Source organism: Dermacentor variabilis, chromosome 3, assembly GCF_050947875.1.
Source record: "Dermacentor variabilis isolate Ectoservices chromosome 3, ASM5094787v1, whole genome shotgun sequence".
NCBI classification, from domain to species: Eukaryota; Metazoa; Arthropoda; class Arachnida; order Ixodida; family Ixodidae; genus Dermacentor; species Dermacentor variabilis.
In genome coordinates, this window is record NC_134570.1 from 66,729,331 (window position 1) to 66,749,309 (window position 19,979).

A 19,979-nucleotide genomic window follows, 5' to 3' on the forward strand; every position below is an offset into this window, starting at 1 on the left:
AAGAGGAGAACGAAGACTGTGCAGCGGCCATTCCTGTTCTTCGTAGCCTGCCGTTCCTGCCCTCGCACGCCTAAATAAACCCCTTTTCCCCGTGCTTGTAACAATATATTTACAGGAAATGCAGAGAGGTCGAACTGTACTGGTGCAGAGTCTGCTACTCTACGCTGGGGAAAAGGGGATTAATGAGTGAAAGTATTGGAATGGATCATGATTACAGTGTAAGGAGTGAATATGCTTATGTAGATTAGACAACAGCCTTACTATAGAGCCGCTCGTCTAGCGAATTCGTATCATGCGTGAACTTCAGCAGCACTTTTGCTGTCCGCCTTGCAGTTGTAGAATCGGGCCACAGGGCCTCGAGAACTCTTGTTTTTCAGTTAACACAGCGACCTGTCTGAACGCGTTATCTTTCGTCCCGTGTTCTTGAAGTACGCGCGCGCATTGCCAACTAGTCCGAAACACGTATTAGTTGGTGTTTCTCACTGGTGCATCTCTCGATGTTCCGCTTAATTCGGATCCAGGCGCACATGGTGGCACCACTGCTGTCGGGCGTCTGGAAGGCGGGAAGGCCACCGCTGGTCGCTCGGCCCGACGCCGAGTTCCACGAGGCGGGAGCGTTCGGCCAGCCGCCCAAGGACCGCAAGAAGCTGCAGTCGCAGGTGGTCGAGTGGTACGGAGCCGGCGTCCGGTTCTTCGGAGGCTGCTGCGGCACCGGCACCGACCACATGGCCGCCGTCGTCGAAGCACTCGCCATGGTCGCTGAAGGCGCGGCCAAGGAAGTTCATTAGGCACCGCGCGTTTGTGGATCGAGTTCTAAAAATATACGCGTTTTTATGTTCTGGGGTGTACATTTAAAGTGTGCTGCAACTGCAGGTCGCAGTGCTCTTTGCAGGCGATTATCTAGCCGTATATCGTAGTATAGCGTAGCGCCCTAAAAGGCGTCCAAGACTGCCTTCTCAACAGGATGTCATGTGGGGAGAAGGTGACTCCTTCTTTTGGAAGGTGTTGATCGTATGTACGTGCATGTAACGGGCAATCACGCAAGTACAGCACGCGAAGGCTCTGGGGTCTATGACTGCGAACTTCGAGAATATCGAATTCGAAACTATCCGGAAGTTTTCCGAGAGGCAAAGGTACTCGCAGGCAAGTAGAATGATGCGGAAGGCCTCTGGAAGCGGGATAATTGACAGCGCACATAAGCCGTGCGAGATTTTCTATACGACACATCGAATTAAAACACACCAGCTTAATAGAAATGCTAAACTTGGGGGCCTGTGAAAATTCAAGATTTTGAAACGAATAGATTCGACTCTTAATAAGACAGGCACCACTCCGTTGGTCGTGGGCAGCTCAACAGGAGCTGCTAGTGCAAGTTTCCTAGAGTGGAAGAAAAAAATAAAAGTAAACGAACTTAGTGTGTGTTCCTCTTTTCTTACATCCGTGTCTTCTTTTTGTTGCGCAATAATACTTGAGTAATGGATTACCAACTTGCCCGGAATGCTGCTCTCATCAACCGGACTGTCATCACGACTCTGATCTTGACATTCACTTGCGCTCCTCCCTACCATCAGGGGAACAGTGGAATGCGTGGAGCACTTCTGCTGGTTCAAATGACTTTGGCTCGCGAGGCAGAGAACCAGAGAGACAGTATTTTAGAATGTGCAGCTGAGGACTAAATTTACACCTGAGTGCAATTTTATTCCTACTTAGCATTTGCAGTTACATGTGTTCCTCACCCACAATGTCCCACGTGCGTGGCCAATCGTAGCGCTTTAATAGTATTTAATAATACCTCCTCCCAGCCTACCACCAAATTCTAGGATGCTGTGTGTGTGTATTGGATGTAGATGGCATGCTGGAACACAAACTTTCAGCTGTGTATATGACATATCTAACTTTGTTTTCTTTTAGTGTCCCTTTAAGCATTCGTGCCAACTCTCCCGAATGTCTCTTAAAGTGTAAGAATTTGAGCTCGTTTTACGATTTTGTGAAAGTTGCACTAAATTTAATGAAAAAATGCTGCTTGTCAAAATTTTTATTCTTCCGCCTCTGAAGACATTCTTGGAAATCTTCAGATGGCAAAAGGACCATAGAGGGATACTTGCTTCGTGCAGGTTTAGTCAAACAGGTTTCTGTACCAAATAAAATCGGCAACACCAAGGTCGCTGCAAAAGTCACTGTTGCCTCAAAAACAATGCGCTGCTTGTGAGTTTAACAATGCTCAAAGTTCGTTGTGGATTGTGTGCTGTATCTAAAGGTGAATAATTGCAATCAAATGCATATGTATACCATGAAAGGCGCTGAGGGCAAACTAAAGAAAGAAAATCCAAATACCCCCTTACTCCGGGTCATGTCTGTGGGGCTCTATGAATATTGAAGTTCACAGGTTGGCAGGTATGCTTTAAAGCCCAGCAGAGGCTTGGGAGCCATTGCTTGTGTTCGTATCTGGCAAATGGACAAGAGTTGTAACACCTCTAGGAGTGAGTACACGTGGTTTCTTTGTAACTTTCAAAGCACGAGTGTCGCCCACTGTGCCATAATACAATTGCGATACAACCAGGGAGGCTACGAGGTTTGCTAAGCGTTCACCTCTGATATGTAAAACCCACTATAATACATATTCGATAAGATGTGCACTGCTTTTATTTGTATCCAGCGGCGTCCTTGGGACATGACACATTCATTAGCGCAAAGCTTTACAAAACTTCAAGCTTGGGCACTAAAGCAATTATATTTCAACATCCAACATAGCTCGTGCACACCACCACTTATGCTGCTGCTCTCCTTCCTCAGTCAAAGAGTGCTTTGAATAATGTATGTGCTTTCATGATGCATCACCAGACATTGTGACACACTGAGAAAACATAACAAAAACAACTTGAAAGCGTACAAAACAAGACGACACCAACCATTTCTCCTACGTTAATACATTGCTTAGCACAATGCCACATGAAACGACAGCTTCTCATGACATTGCTAAGGAATCAGCTCAGATTAAATTTAGTTGACAACAGCTTTACATATGAAAGTCACAAACGAGTGCATTTTAACAAGACGAGTGTCAATGATGGTCAGAGCACCACAGAGTACAGCAAATACAAACATTACAAATTTCGGACAATTAGGAGTCATTCCCCTCATGCTATGCATCTGCTAGCTTATAAGGTTGCTAAAATACTGTATTAAAGAGAAGTGACATTAGAAGTTAAAAAACAATGACATGATCGTACCGAATGCTCAGCAATGTCCATCACACTTGCCAACTTCAAGACAACTTGTGTGTCAGCATTTCTATTGCAAAGATAGGAGTATATACAACTTGTACGGTTCCAACCACGTACAGCAATATGCCAAATGATAATCAGCACATCTGTGCATGCAGATGCCTGTTATTAGTACATAAGTAAAGCAATGATACAGGGGCAATGATTTCTGTCCTTTCATTCCAACTCTTTCTCACAAAGCTACCACAGGCATAGCAACATTACAAGTGAAGGAAATGTGGATATGTTTCACACAGTAGGAGGACACAGAACAATGTGCAGTGGACATCAAACAGAATAAAAAAGAGCAAAGAGCACCTCTCCATGGTGCACTAACAATGGCATCATGCCAAGTATGTATTGGTGCTTTCCACATATCAATAGGCAATAGTGCTGAACAGAAAATGCAGCGCAAAAGCTTTGGATGCTTCTGCATAGAGGTGTCTGCAGAAGCACAACATTTCATTTCCAGAATGTCACAGTTTTGTGACTCCCCAACGAGCACAACAAGCCTTCTCTTATTCAGGCCCATATTCTCACTTGTACAGCGACTATATTGACTATGTCTGTTCAACAGAAACACTTAAAGACAACTGCAAAAGACACACTGCATTCTGCGTTTCGGTCAACGGATTGTTCTGCAAGAGATGGCTTCACACGTAGAGGTCAAAGTCGATTCGTCTTGAGCTATAAAATGGACGATCGGTTTCATGTGCTTTGCGGACCCAGACGCCATCTTGAAAGTATCCCTCCTGCACCCACTGCAGCATCTGAGCCGATGTGTGTAATCCGTACACTGGTGCATCATCCGACTCCTCCCACTTGAATTCCCACATCACTTCATCCTCGCCTATCGATGAGCTCACTGGTTCTGCATCTGAAAACATGAAAGTGACAGTGTTGAGAGATTGGCAGACCTTAAAAAAATATTGTTAGATGGGTTAAGGCAGAAGAAAAGCAGACCGCTACTGAGTTCTCTCAACACCATTCTTTGGAGGCCATAAATTGAGCGTAGGCACGAAACCATTTATACCTCCTCTTTCTTTCTTTGGCAAAATCGTGGAACAAGAGATATACGGCGCACATGTAACAAATTGTGCCAACAAATCCTTCAAATCTTGTGCATGACTTTGCACAGTAAATGCACATTATGAATTATTCTCACGGTCAGCAAGTTTGCAAAGTCAGCAAAGTCACGGTCAGCAAGTTTTTGAGACGCAGATGAATTATGATGAACTTTTACTGACCAAGTCTGTCCAGCCGGAGCACAATATGTAATGCAGCTGCATGCATTCTCTGAACAGGAGTGTCCATCTAGCAGCTAATGATGTGGAAAAAAAAAAGCAGGGGGGTGGGGGTGACCACATACCATCGCTCTTGTTTTCAGCTCCTGCCTTCTCATCTTTGACGGGTAATGGCTCAGTAGCTTTCGTGCTGTCGACATCATCTGCAAACATGTCGAAGGAAGACCCCTCTACGGCTGTAGTTGTTGCTTTGGCCTCTTTGGCCTGCTGTTTGTGTTCTCGCAAGAATTTGAGCCGCTCGTATGTCTGCTGGTAAATGTCCATGTCACCAGTCGACACCAGTCGGTCAGCTAGCTCGGTCATCCGCAGGAGGTGCTCCTTTGGCGCAACATCCTTGGTGCTGTCTGAAGTGTACATAGAAAAATACACAAATATGATTGATTTAATAATGGCAGCCTCCACACATTTCAGGTGCAAATGTCCTATATTATAACGTGGAAGCTAGATGCCGGAGTATGCTAGGTCATCACAACTTGCTCCAAAACAAGCCACAGTGACAGCTTTAGTTGTTTGCAGGTCTCCCTTTGCACAGCATTATGTGTGCTGAAGTACTGGCAGAAAAGTTCTCAACCTGGATGTTGATGGCTTCCTAAGGCAAAGTTTAAAGAATAATTATAGGCCAACTGCAAGAGAATTTTACTTTGGCTAAACTGGTTATGAGTGGTGTGTACTACTGAAGCAATCTCAGCAAGGTTTGTGTGCCGTTAATTGTCTAATTTTCCTATTAACAATTGCTGTATGGCACTTAAGTAGACAATGCGGGCACCTGGTGGTTATTGGATACAATACTAATCTTAGCATGTGGCCTCTGAGATTCGCCAGATCTTGGAAATGATGGCCAGGTTTTCTATGTTCCAAGTTCTGCATCATTTATTGAAAGTGATTATGACAGTGTTTCATTTCTTTTTTAATTTTATTTATTTGTACAGTACTACCAGCCGCCTTTTGGAGCCAGGGCAGCAGCGGTTAGCAATGAAGTACTAGAGTTACATTAGGTACAGGTACACACATTTCAAAACAAAAAAGCAAAAACTGAAGAAAAGAGCAAAAGGTTTTCAAGCACATAGTGAAGATTACTTTCGTATAACCATCTGAAAACATGTGCATGTAACAAAGAGCAAAGATTGAATGATTGCATACTGCACCGATAAAATTGGAAGGGCTACATAAATTAGTGGACAAGTGTGTGAAAAAGAATTAAATAAATAAAAATAAACATGACCGCATTAAGACCACAGAGTGTGTGCCGGTCATAAGACACAAAGAAAATCGATGCAGCAAATTTGACAGATCACACATCGTCAGGGAGGGTAGCTAAAAATGATTCAACCCTACATAAATTTGTTACTTCTTGCGGCAGTGAATTCCACTCCATGACAGTTCGTGGGAAAAACGAAAAGTGGTATGCTGGAAGTTAATGACAGTGGCATTAGAATAGTATTCTTGTGCTTGACTCTTACATTTTGATTTGTTTAACTGGATGTATACGTCAAATTCCAGTTTCATCTGATTGTTCACAAAGTTGTACAGGGTTATGAAAGGGAACACGCGAGTGTGTGGCTTGTGCTCTGCAGAGGCTGCTTAGAGCGCCAGCAACAGGCAGCAAGAGGAAGCATGTCTACTTGTAGCGCCATCTATTGGCGGGCAGAATAAACAAACGGCTGATAGGCAAGTGACTGTGGACTGCCTCCCACGGCAGGTGGATGCACAACAGGCGGGACCTGCAACGCAGTGTCTGCTGCTATCAAACCGCACTCAGTACGCTAGCACTTTGGAAATGTGGAAGGACCAACATATGCCCGCTAGTTAATAGGCACTCCCACCGTATTTTAATGTGTAAGAATTCTTCGGCGAGTGCTGCAGCAAGATCTGTCCACCACGCGAAAATTGTAATGCCTTGTATCTGCACAAAAATGCGTAATGTGCGAAATTGCAACATTTAATGAATAGTGTAATTGTAGATGATTGGTAGCTTTATAAGCGATGAGGAACAATTGAAAAAGAATGATTAGGCAGAATAACCGCAGAGATACGCAGGGATACGCAGAGATACGCAGATACGCAGAAAATGCATGGGGAAGCCTATAGTAGAGGTGGACCAACTTGAAATTTGGGTGTAGGCCAGCATAAATTTAGGAGTGGGCCAATTTAAATTTCGGGGGGTGCCAACATAATATTTGGCGGTGGGCCAACTTGAAATTTGGGTGTAGGCCAACATAAATTTGGGGGTGGGCCAACTTAAATTTGGGGATAGGCTTATGCATACTGACAACTCCAGTAGAGCTTCTGCATACTTTTTTTGCAGTATGGAGCCCTGGCTACCCACTCCCCCCATAGCATGAATAAACCTGACATGATTCGAAGTGGTTTAGGAGAGTAGTGCACTCAGGTGAAACTTTAGCTTAGGTCATTATTTTGTTATTGTTCGGGCTTAGTTATTTCTATAATTAATATACTTAATTACTCAATTAACATTATTTAAAGCTATGGAAAAATGTTTATACCTAATTAATATCTAAGGTTACTTAATTAGGTCTAATTAATCTCAAGGTACCCTTAATATTTTATTAGGCTTCGTTGATTTAACCTTAGTAACTTTTTATTAGTCTAATAATTTAACAAATTTATTTTAATTAGCCTCAGTATTCCTAATTACCCTCAACTATTTGTCATTATACTCAACTAATTTTATCATAACTAATCTTATTAGTGTTTATTAACCTTACTTACCAACTACACATCTCAGTACTCAATATATATAGTCAAAATCATAAATCTCATTAGTCATATGTAGTCATAAGGCATTCTCATATACACCTCCATAGGACACCATGTATACCTACTATGCATGCAGTGCATCGTGTCACGCATTACACAGAAAAGTTCAGGGACGGACGGACAAAGTTCAGAGTGATGTAGCCCTAGAATGCTTACGCATCAATATAGATATGCCAGGAGTACCTAATAACTACCGGGCGTATGTTGGCACTTCCACATTTCCAGTGCGCTTGCGTATGCAGTGCGGTTTCCTAGCAGCAGACACGCTGCAGGCCCCGCTTTTTGCGCAGCAGTCATGCATTGGGGGGGGGGGGGGGGGGGGTAATTCAAGCTAATTCTAGCAGGCGCTTGCCTATCGGCCATTCCTGGTTTTTCTGGCTGCCAATAGATGGCGCCACAAGCAGACGAGCTTCTCCCTACTGCCACTTGCTGGCACTCTAAGCAGCCTCCACAGAGCACGGGCCATGCGCTCTCATGTTCCCTTTCATAAAGGACCACCCTGTACGTCATTTTTAATCTATGAAATTTACGGCATGAGTGGAGTGTTGGAAGGCTAGATTGAGTTCGAGGCTAGATTGAGTTCGAGATTGAGTTCTGATTGAGTTCGAAATACAGATGTATTTCAGTTGTAGACATTATAAATGAAACGCACTGCTTTTCTCTGTACACGTTCGATAAGGGCAATATTTGTCTTAGAATTCGGATTCCAAATGACACCAGCATAGTTGAGTAACAGTCTCGCTAATGATGTGTAAGCAGTAAACTTTGTTTTACTAGCAGTGTCTTAAACGGTGTCTCAGTAACCATAGTTTGTATAATGCTACTGATGCTATGTATTTAATGTGGGTGTTCCAGTTCAGTTTTTTGTGTATGAGCACACCGAGATATTTGCATTTGTCAAACCTTGTAACCCTTTTTGCAACTTTCCGTATTAAAATGTTTATTATTGGTCACTTTTCGCGGTACATCCACTGTTATTTCAAACGTGAAATCTTGCACGAAGGCTGTTCTATATCTACACGGTCTCAAACTAGGCTTTGTATGTGTTATATGCTGGATATTGTTATGTGCCCTCTAGGGAGTATTTTACCGCAAGACTTTTTTAAATTAGTTCATTATTAGCAGATATAGAAATGTTTGAAGTATTGTGAACCCATGATTCAAGGAGGCAAGCATCACTACCAACACAGACACTCTTGCCCCTTGCCCCTGTCTAGCCTCCGCAAGCAAAGTTCCTTTCTTGCATTCTCCCATATTGGAGCCGGAGGATTGCATCATGTACATCTCACAATCCCCACCTTCTTTCTCCTCCCCGCCCCTTTTTTTCCTTGCATTTTTGCTGTGTGACGCACTTCCAACGACAAGCTCGCATGCGTGCTGTTGCGCTTGTTTTGTATTGCTCTGTACATGAGAACACATGTGTTGTTGTCTGGCTGCTTCTGTGAAATGAATCCTTCAGTGCATGCACATTTGGAGAGACTGGCCCAGCTCATGGATCCTTACTGCGATACACCACGATGTTGTACCACTGGCACCAGACTATGGGTATGAGAAGTCATTGCCACATGAACACTGAGGTAGGTGCGAGCAGATTAAAGAGCATGATCGTGTGCTGCAACATGGTCGAAAATGACATAATTCCATTCTCTGTGCATGCGACTGCAAGTCGAAACAGAAATGCATCTCTCTTGCTACAGTACGAAGTAAAACAAAGGCACGTAGATATTCGGTTTGTAGGTTTTATTATTTCTCTAAACTTTAATTAATCTATTCAAGCAACAAATCCAACAAATAACTGCTGCTGCCTTGGATAATTCTCAGACATGTGTCACAGTGAGTGACGTCACAGCACTGCGAATTAAGTAGCGCACTTGTGTGACCGACTCACCAGCGGGGAGTGCGGCACCCAGGAGGAAAAGGGCACATGGTGTTAGTTCGAAATTTGAGCTGTTTTCATGGCGTGTAGAGGTGTAATACTTTGCAGACACGATTGCTAGCGCACATTGTATGCATTGCATTTGTCAGCTCAATATGGCCAGACCTGGTGAGGGGCCCTTTAAAAAGAACATGAAGACAAGCTAAACTGATAGATTAGTATTCTGAAATATCAAATATGTCACTTTCACTGCGTGAGAGCAATCACAAGCTAGATGATGATGCCACTATAATGATGTCGACACATCAACCCTGCCACCCAAGCAAAAGAGTGACCAACCTGGCTCACTTGGCTCCTGTTTCTTCTTCTTCCAGCGGTTTATTGTCGAATCTCGCTTCCCTCCTCCGAGGCGTTTGATGCAAGACAGGACAGTCTCGCCAGGCTGCATGATCTCCAGCATCTCTCCATAAAGTGCTAGTGCATCCACACTTTCCTCATCGTCGGAGTCGTCTGAGCCTCTGCTATCCTCTACTGCTGGTTTTGAAGGCTGCACCTGAAGCACGTGAAAGAGGGCAGGACCCAATTACATGCAGGGCCACTTGTGCATTATTTGCATGTTTAAGTGACATGGGCAAGATGATGATGGCTTTCTACAAGTGGAGCACCCTAAATCACCTTTAAGAGTAATGCCTAACCTTGAAGTGTCGGTTCTGCTTGCCATACACTAAGCATCAAAGATAGACACCCTCACTCCTTCGGTGCAGTTAATCTAAGGTACGCACACCGGTAATTTCATTCAGCCAGTCTGATTTTCATAACCACAGATACTATAACGATCTTTGATCATTTTCATATGACTTGTAATCTAGAAGAATATTGGCAAGCGAAAATATCACAGTAGCAAAGCATGAGGTGGCTTTCTCTGTATCAAGGAAATACTTGGTCATGTCCAACATGTGTACTCATACAGACAGGAAATGGTGCAACAAGCTGAATATGCCAACATAAGTGAACTTGAAGTCAACAATGCAAATGTAATAAACAGAAAGAATCACAATTACAGTAAACTTCTAAATATATGTGTACTGAAACGACTGAGTGCTGTGACAATTTCCACAATATACGTAAGACAAAATATCATATCCAGGAAAACATCAGGCTTGTACTTCACTTCTCTTCTTCATTTTTTGCAGAAGTATGTACTTCCTCCCCATGAAAAATGATTAAAATAAAGCTGCTGAGATTGTTCACAACACTCAACTCACAATCAATACTTCTTTGTTTACAAACAAACTGCGGTCACAGCTAACATTTTGATGACTGGCTCATAGAGCACAAACATGGCTAGACCCGCTGTGGTTGCTCAGTGGCTATGGTGTTGGGCTGCTGAGCACGAGGTCACGGGATCGAATCCCGGCCACGGCGACCGCATTTCAATGGGGGTGAAATGCGAAAATACCTGTGTACTTAGATTTGGGTGCACGTTAAAGAACCCCAGGTGGCAAAATTTCCGGAGTCCTCCACTATGGCATGCCTCATAATCAGAAAGTGGTTTTGGAATGTAAAACCCCATAATTTAATTTTAAACATGGCTAGACTAAAGTGACCAGACGTTCTGGCTTAACAAGAAACATACCACTCTTATGGTTCTAATCCCACTGTACCAAAGGTACTGTTTTTTGTCCTGCCCACTGTCAAATCACTAAAAGTAGGTATGAATCTGCAAAAGACCTCCCATACTCAGGTTACATTGAGAATCCTGAATAGACACAAACTGCTGGCACATCACAATGGAAACAGATGTGATGCTCAATTTCATTATTCCTAACCACTCAAATCTTCTTTGACTGTATTTCTCAACAACAAAATAAAAAAGAAGGCTTATATCGTGCGACGCAAGATATCTGGACTGAAGAGAAGAGGGAAGGCAGAGGGGCCGAAGCCAGGCAAGGCCTCATTTGCAGTTTGCTCTTGAACTAGTTGATACATTTTAGAAATATGTGCCAACTCTCCAAGTGACAATGCAGTTAGTTTGTACATTACAGCCATGTATAAACTGCTGCTTCTGTGCACCTCCTCATGCAACATGTTGCCTTTTTCACCCACCATGACCACCAGTTTCCCATCCCACTTTGTTGTTTGGGAAATCTTGTCACTTAGATTCAATACATAGTTACATTATTACAAATGCACATGCATTATAATTTAACTCTCAAGATATGCAATTAGCTGAATACACAACACTTCAAAGTATCACACACTGAACATATGACAACTGCAAAAAAGGCAATGTTAAAAATATGCTTAGAATTCCTGATGATTTCATGTACCAGCGCAGGTGATAAAGCTCACCTTGACCCAATCAATGTTGTCGAGCCAATTGTCACGTATTTCCGGTTTCTCCCTATCGAAGATGAACATGCCATCTTTGTCAAAATGACCATCCTCCATTTCATCTTCCATGTTGAATGGAGTGATTTTGATGTTTCCATCATACTCAATAGTTTTGTCTTCCTGTCCTAAATGATAAAACGATAAGGTAATCAGATGATGTCTCCAGCTCTACAATGCGCTTTTACCACGCACATAGATGAAAATGAATGATGCAGCATAAGCATTCTTTGACAATGACAACAACAAGAAAAGAATGTTGCATGATTATTTAACATCTGCAAAGAACACAAGAGAGTAACAAATAGATTCAGCTCAAAAAATAATTTTTGTTATTCATGAAATTTCACTTACAAGAACTGCAAGATTCGTTTGCTCCTTTCAAAGTTGTCACTTTATTTTATATAGTTTCTTTAGTTGTTGTTTTACTAGCATACAATGAAAAAAATATTTTTTTGGAGGGCACTTTCTTGTACACGAAGTTATTCCAGTGCAATCACTTTGTTAGACTACTGTAGAGTGTAGTTAAATGGCTCTACAAAAGTAGCAGTTCTTAAAAAAGTCAGAATATCCTGAATACAATTGTTCCAGAGCTTCCGTGTGAAAAGTGTGTGAAATTTTTACGAGCATTTATTGGGAGTTACTGTAACCACAAATAGACAATTGTACTGTACAAACATAGAAGTATTACGGATGGAAACTCGTCGCAATTGCACAACAAATTTAGGCACTCAGAAGACGAACAGTACACAGAAACCCACCCATATAGTGGAATTAGAGCAAATGCACGTGATTGCTGTACATGGAAGGTGAATCAGGATAGAAACATCTTTTCCTGCTTCTTTGCTAACATGCAAGTGACAGAAAAGGGACACATGACAAGATGCCTAAGTATGAAATACTTTCATTGTGGTAATGTGCCATGTACTATACGCTTGTTTCATTGCCTCCCAGTTAAAGTTTTACTTTGAACTTGCGAATGTAGAATATACAGGTACAACATTGCAATTGAAAACCTAGAAATTAAAGCTTCCAAGAAATGCATGACTACTGACCTACATCTTTCCTAATTGAAATTAGTCATAAAAGAACAGCATGAAAGAACGGCCAGGTCAGCGTTTGTGGAGTGTGTGACTGCTGTATTTGAAGCAGAATTATGCAACGTAGATGGTGTCATTTGCCTGCAGCTGTCAACAGAAAGCACTGCCAAACGGAGCACGATACTAGCTTGATAATGTCATCATGCTCCAAAGTTATAACGTGGGTTTATTCAAATAATTTGGGCAAACTACCAAGATGATCACATGGGCTTGAAGACAAGGATTTTGTAGGATTACTTAAACAGGCCCTTTCATACAAGTGCAACTTACCTTCTACATCATCTGGGTTAAGCAAGTTGTACTTCTTGTCTTCAACTTCATCATCCTCTTCATCACTGTCTAAGGAGTTTTTAAACTTCTTCTTAACGCCTTCCCCCAGTGGTTCCTTTCCAAGTAGCTCATCTTCCATCTCATCAAACTGCACTCTTTTGGATGACATGGTCATGGTATGTCGGGCTGTGGAGAAAGAAACCATGCAGTTAGTGCTGTGATCACACATCTAAATGTAGGACACCCACTGTAACAATTTCGAAGTGCTAGTTAGACCAAATCAATAAAAACCAAGAAGAAACTAGATATGTTTACAAGGCACATGACATATATATCCATCTGCTAGTGTTCATGCGACAAGTGTAACATCTCTGCCGCAAACAAGATGCAGAAGTTACAGCCTGCAAACAAATGTTTTAGCAGTGTGTCTAACTTGAGAAATACCTAGTTACTTGGATATGCGACGATGAAGCCTTGGCACTCCTCGCGTTTCAAACACCGTGGTCAGCGGCATGCGAGCAGGCATGCTGATCGCTCGGTTTATTTAATACTTTCTCGCAACATCACGCACAAGATAGATGACACAAGCACCATCTGCGGCATACAACGGCGTTACCGCCAGTTGCTAAAAGCAGCCAAATGTGCCATCGTGTTCGATCATAGCCACATGTTTCCATGCTAGGCATGCGATCGGGTTCGCAGTTGGCGGCAATCTCGTTTGCCGGTACTACGTAGTTTACACGCCTACCAATGCAACATCATATACTGCAGCCTGAGCACTAGAGCAACGAATGAAATTAGGCAGGAAAACGCACCGTCAACGCTGTGAGAAGAATATAAAGAACTCCGAAACGGTCATTTTGTGTGCTCCACAGAGACTGCGTGCGCTTGAAGTGGATCGGAACTGGGGATCATCGTAAACATAAACAGAGAACTTTTAGGCTTGCCTAGGGAAATAATAGGAAACCTAGGGATAAGAAGAAACTGCCGCCGCTATCAGTTGTTTTCTTGGGTGGTGATGTTTAGGCGCAGCGTTCGTTAAACATGTTCTTAGTTTTATATAAAACAGCACATTATTGTAGTGTTGTCATCAATATGTTTCCTTTTTGTCTGCATTGACTAATTATTTAAGAGAGTCGGTCAAACGCTTTTGAAGCAAACAAACAGCCGAGCGCCGCTGTTATGCGGCCTTGTGAGCCCCAGTGCAGTTCTGTTCATAAAACACAACTTTAGTTGACACTTCTAAAGCATGACCTTGTGTTCACGACAAGATACGTGCGTGTAAATAGGCAGCCGCCAGTGGCAAGTGCGCTTCCGAAGATAAAAGCAACCAATGAAGCAAATGAAGCTCATTTGTCATCAGAAAAGTTTTTCTGGTAAGTGCATGTTGCTGTTATAGCTTTACTGTGTGCGCAATTGGGGACGGAACATAACTTATCTGTGTACTTTATTTACACAATTATTTTAACAGATGACAGCCTGATAATAGGCGCCAAAGACTTTCCAGGTCTGCAGATCGGAGACATCGTTGAAATATACCTCCCTGATGACACCTACAGGTGAGCCTGCGTAGAATGTTTCAGCGTGTCTCTGATTTCGAATTGTCTGTTCTGAGCTTAGCTGGTGCAGGAGAAAGCAGGGGAAGCTGACATTGATGTTGTTAATTCGCGAGGTTGCGCACCTGTTGCGCAGAAAACCATCTTCAGAAATGCCTTTGAGTGCGATGTTGTCAACAGTATTGTTGCACTTACAGCCGCTTACTGCTTCAAGTGACAACACTAAAGGAAGACTTCCAGAAAGGTTTGTTGTCATCTTTTTTTTTATTCCCAAATTTGCACTCTTTCATATGATCTCATTGGACGCAGAGGTTATAGCATAGATATAGAATGATTTAAATTCTCGTAACCATATCTCCTTCACTGTGAAGTTAAAAGAAACAAAGTAATTGCTAAGTTGCATGACCAAGCTAGTGTCATTTAGTGTGGAACTGGGACTTGACCCACATGTCGGCCTCACCTTGCTGTGTCCGATACTTAGTATAATATAATGAATTAATGGCATGTAGTTGAACATTTGTTAGAAGTCTACTTCTTGATGACCTTTTACAGCATAGTAGATGGTGTTGCTGGAATGTAATTAGTATTTTGTAGAGAAAGTAATACTTCTAGCATAACCATGTGCGCAACATTGTACAATTAACTCATCTGTTATGGCAGGAACAGCGAAGCTGACCTTGCTGCCCACACTGCTCATGAATTCCTTTGCTAACTACACACCACATCAAAATTCTTCAATTCTTCTTCTGGAAGCTGTGCTTCATTCTTACGCAAGGTCTACCAACCACACTAAACTAATTTCATGCTTTGTCTTCCTTTTTTTTTTTAGATGCCATAAGTGTGGAGCAAAGCCTTGCCAATGCCTTCCAGCTCAGGGTGTATGCTGATGTCATTGTTAACAAGGTGGACCCAAGGGTTTGTTGAACGACATGGCTTCCTGCTGTTCTATTCTTTAATTCGTGACTTCTCAACCAGTTCTTTTTTTCAGGATGTGGCCCTTGATTCCGTTGAACTTGTGTTTAAAGACCACTATCTGGCTCGCAGTGACATGTGGCGTTGGAAGCAAGCTATGGTGAGTTTACCCATAGTACGTGACTCATTGCTTTTTTTTTCTCATGTGCCAAACAATATCTTTTTTAGCTTGCCTCCAGTAAAATTGTTGGTTGTTGGCGCTCGTGAGTGTCTCTGAGAATTACTCCAGAGAATATCACCATAGAGCTGTTGTCACTGATGGTTGCTCTGTTGTATTCTTTTTAGATCAACACATGTGTTTACACCAAAAAGCTCATCAAGATTCATTCAAGCATGTGAGTCATACTCAGCATGGAGATACTGTATTAATAGGCCTCACATGATTTTATTCCTTTTTTTGCCATTGTTATTATTATACGGGTGTCACACGGTTGTACTTTCAATGATCGAGCCTGATAGAGTTAGAATTTTTCGGTCGCAATTGGCTCCTATGTGCAAGCTGCATGTGGGAGCCAATCATGGTCAAGAATTTCGATCTGGATCAGGCTCACTTGTGATCAAAAGTGCCCGTGTGACACCGGTATTAGTTTGCTTATCTAGTGATTGATTTTAACATCCTAAAACTGCAAGTGACCTATGAGAGATGTGGTGTGATGATCAAGATCAATTTTTGCTGGGTGCGGTCGTTTAATGTTCACTGAAGTCTAAGTGCATAGTCTTCGTTTTATTATTATTATTCTGCCTTTGGAATGAAGCTGCCACGTCTTGGCAGTGAATCTAATGCCTCTTGCACAGGTGCAAAACACCATTGCTGTTAGGCTACTAAAGCAGATAATGATTTCGCTGCTTTTATCCTCTTTGTAAACACCTCTGTTTTGAAGGTTGAAGAAGAGAGCTTCCCAGCTGTCAGCTGACTTTTGGACGTGCATTTGTGTGCATTATGTTTAAATGCAAACAGTGCATTTGCCTGCTTGAATCTTGCAGCGCAGATGTGCAAGAATCTGCTGACTGTTTCGCAGTTCATTTTTTATCTAGTGCGCAAACAATCAGGGCGGCTATTTTGTAGCGATGCCTTTTTCAGTGTTAATGCCTTTTGCTGCTTTTCACGTTCGTGAGGCAGAGCATTGCTCTAACCACCGCTCTGACCACTTACGAATGAGAAAAGTGCAAAAAGGCATTAGTATCGAAAAAGGCATTGCTACAAAACAGTGGCACAGGCTGCAGCTGCCTTTGTCAGTCGTGCTGTCATCCTCAAAATTTTAGTACTTTCTGTTGTTTGACTGAATGCTTCTTGGCAAAAGTGACTAGTACTTGAAACCATTTCTGTCATCTATCACAGAAGGCATGTCATGCCTATTGCCGTTATCTAGGCCTATAATAGTATAGCTGCACTAGTTCTAACATCCTGTAGTTTCTGTAGTTTCCAGATAGGGAGCAGAAACAGTTGCCGCTAGCTGCTATCAAAGATTAAGATCCTGAAACATCTGAAGGCAGCACCATTTCCTTTCTTTTCTGCTTGTTTCCTCCTCTAGTTCCTTTGTTATCTGTCACTGTCATTGATGAGCATCACCAAAAACAATCGTAACTCGGCTAGTCACTGTTTTGAAATTGTGCCTTTGACCAGTCGCCATATATCGCAAAGAAAATGGGGAATGTGTCTGAGTGTGGGGAGGCCAACAGCAGCATAATACAATGGTGCTTCTTTCTCGGTACATCGGGACCTTATTCCTATTTCGCTGCTTTAATGTCCAATCTTTAAAGGGCCCCTCACCAGGCCCCATAGCAAATTTTGGTTATATGCTGGAAGTTGTTACGTGTCCTTAGGGAGCATTCTGCCACAAAAATTTTTCAAATTGGCTCATTAATAGCCGAGATAGAAATATTTCAGTGCTGCCAACCCATGATTTCAGCAGGCGGGCTCTACTGCCAAGCCAGACGCTCTCTCCACTCGCCCTGTCTAGCCTCCGCAAGCGAAATTCCTTCCCTGTGTTCTCCCATACCGGATCTCGAGGATCATGTGATGCATACATCACAAGCCCCACCTTCATTTTTTTTCTCCTCGCTTTCTTTTTCTTTTTTTGGCACTACGCACTTCTGCTGACGGCGTCGAGCTGTTGTCTCGTTTGCGCAGCACACAATTTTGCGTGCTGTGCACAAGAAAACATGACTAACGGTACAATTCAGTGCTACACGAGCACTGAGGCAGAACAAGTGGATCGCAGAGCATGATTGCGTGCTGGAACACGGTAGAAAATGACATGGTTTCGGTACCTATGCACGTGACCGCATGACCGTGGGAATAAGCAGATGAAGCGGAAGTACATCTCTCTTGCTTCGATGTGAAATAAAACAAAAACATGCAGACATTCCATTTGTGTGTTTTATTATTTCTCTAAAGTTCAATTCGTCAATACAAGCAACAGATCGCACAGATAACAGATGTTGTCTTGAATAATTCTCGAAGTCATGTGTCGCCACGAGCAACGTCACACTGTGGACACCAGTACGTAGGCACAGGCACATGAGTACGCCATCTTCCGGCTTGGAGCGTGGCAGCCGCGAGGAGAAATAAAAACAGCATTCGGTTTGAAATTTCAGCTCTTTCTGCGGCACGTAGCAATGTAATACTTTGCAGACACAATCATTATCATGCATTGTATGCTCTGCGCTTGTCAGCTCAAAATGGCCACAGCTGGTGAGGGGCCCTTTAAGCTTTCAGAGCTACCTACTCACAGTATAGTGTCATGTTGTGTAAGAAATGTCCTAACTCCCAATCAACATGGCTTTCTTGTGATCACTCAACACATACTAATCTTACAAGTTTTATGATGCAGGTCTCCATGCCAGCCTTTTGAGGGGGGCAAGTTGACACATGGTACTGCAGTCTCAGGGAAGCCTTTGATGTGGTTAGCCACTTTTACCCTTTGAGAAGCTCATGCTCTCTGACTTTTAAATTCTCCAATTGTAGCCCTGGTCCATAGCAAAGTTCTCTTTAGGTATTTCTTTGTTTATAAATGGCTGGTTAGTTTCCATTTATGAGGTCGTTGTTGATGTACTCAAAGGCACCATTGTTGGTTCTCCTCTGCATCTCAGTTACTGTTAAAGAATTTTCTACTGCTATCTGGAATTCATTTTTACAGTTTGCTGATAGTTTGTAGCACACAAGACAGTAGTCTGGCCTATAAGAATTTGATGAATGATTAATAAAAAAAATAGGTTCAGATAAAGGGGCTGTCGTCCTTTATGAATAAGTCTTCTTTGCTCCTACTATGTTTTCTGCTTTACTTCCAATTAGGCCTGTAGCAATCAGTAGTGTTTCCATGCTCCTTGGTAGCATTAAAAGGTAATAAAGGTTCGATGTGCAAAATTCCACAGATCCTGGCACTCTACCTTGTTTTTAAAGTTAAACACGTCTTCCTCAGCTTGATATGCATTTGGTTAAATGAAATGGCACATGCTAATTGAACAGCTATGCTGTAAAACCAGAGTGAATGAAGACACTGAATATTTGCTGGCCCTGTTGTGCCACTAGCTGTTAAGTGATTATGCTGACCTTTTTCTGTATGGATTCTCTTATTGCATTGTTGGTCGTATCAAAACTGACATCTCATTGAGATGACATTGATGGTGGTGACTATGATGTACATAGCTAGGGAAAGTGAGGGAGCCCAATTCAGAGGCAATTATGACTAATGACACATGGCTGCAGATGGGCCATATGTTATTGATGTAGTAAGAAATGTTCCATGCTTACTACTTCCTTTGGGTGCTGATAATTGGTAGCTATTTTCTTCATCTTCGTATATTGACAGCACAGTTGCTGTCACATTTTTTGTCCTAATCTCCATAGAGCTGTGTCTGGACCTCTTATCTTTTGGTAGGTCTCTCCTGCATTCCTCATCTTTTCATCACTTGTTTATCACTTGTGTATCACTTTCTACATTCTTAAATGTGCCAGTTCATGCTGCCTTGTGGTTGTGTTAAGCATTTCTCACCAACTTGTGCACTTGTGATGTCTGTGCCGAGTTGTTACTTCCTTTTGACTGTTCAGATTGTGTGTATATCTTGATGTTTATGTCTCTGCATGCCATCTTATTCCATTTTACTGTGCTTCTTTATGTGCAGTGTGCTTTACTTGGTTGCCTGCAATATTTATTACCTATTGCATTTATCTTTGCTCACTTTTTATTCTCTCCCCGTAAGCAGTGTGTGCTTTCTGTCATTCTGTGTGGCTGTTAATGCATCTGCATCCTTGCCAATGAACTATTATTTTATTTGCTGCCTACATTTCGCAGAATTTAGACATTGTTATTGATCTTCAGCGTGTAAAGTACCATAGGACCTCTTTGATACATTCCTGACTCATATGATTTCTTGGTTTACATGCTTGCAGTGAAAAGTATCGAAAATACAGTTGAAACATCTTTACATTGAACACTGTTATCATAAAGTCACTTCTATAACAAAAT

At 42.3% G+C, this 19,979-nt stretch overlaps 3 protein-coding genes across 8 annotated transcripts in view; 2 read left to right on the forward strand and 1 right to left on the reverse strand.

Moving 5' to 3' along the window:
• LOC142575788 (betaine-homocysteine S-methyltransferase-like) overlaps positions 1–3,164 on the forward strand; it is a 24,313-nt gene extending 21,149 nt beyond the window's left edge. Inside the window, exon 4 of the mRNA XM_075685439.1 lies at positions 522–3,164. Coding sequence (XP_075541554.1) covers positions 522–788 — 267 coding nt within the window. The 3' untranslated portion in view covers positions 789–3,164. The remainder of the gene's footprint in view (positions 1–521) is intronic.
• holn1 (CD2 antigen cytoplasmic tail-binding protein 2 homolog holn1) lies at positions 2,612–13,906 on the reverse strand. Its single transcript, XM_075685438.1, has 6 exons — positions 13,798–13,906; positions 12,983–13,168; positions 11,574–11,740; positions 9,561–9,774; positions 4,633–4,911; positions 2,612–4,140 (listed from the first exon to the last, which is right to left on the reverse strand). Exons 2-6 carry the CDS (start codon positions 13,155–13,157, stop codon positions 3,917–3,919), a joined length of 1,059 nt encoding a protein of 352 aa, XP_075541553.1. The 5' UTR covers positions 13,158–13,168; positions 13,798–13,906; the 3' UTR covers positions 2,612–3,916.
• Positions 13,907–13,967: 61 nt separating this feature from the next.
• Iml1 (GATOR complex protein Iml1) overlaps positions 13,968–19,979 on the forward strand; it is a 68,449-nt gene continuing 62,437 nt past the window's right edge. For 3 of the 6 annotated variants that reach the window (XM_075685428.1, XM_075685429.1, XM_075685430.1), the window contains exons 1-7: positions 13,968–14,358; positions 14,454–14,541; positions 14,736–14,782; positions 15,368–15,453; positions 15,527–15,625; positions 15,796–15,845; positions 18,345–18,416. In XM_075685428.1, the coding sequence (XP_075541543.1) occupies positions 14,316–14,358; positions 14,454–14,541; positions 14,736–14,782; positions 15,368–15,453; positions 15,527–15,625; positions 15,796–15,845; positions 18,345–18,416 (485 nt within the window). In that variant the 5' untranslated portion in view covers positions 13,968–14,315. The remainder of the gene's footprint in view (positions 14,359–14,453; positions 14,542–14,735; positions 14,783–15,367; positions 15,454–15,526; positions 15,626–15,795; positions 15,846–18,344; positions 18,417–19,979) is intronic. The other 3 variants (XM_075685431.1, XM_075685432.1, XM_075685433.1) reach the window with 3 other exon arrangements.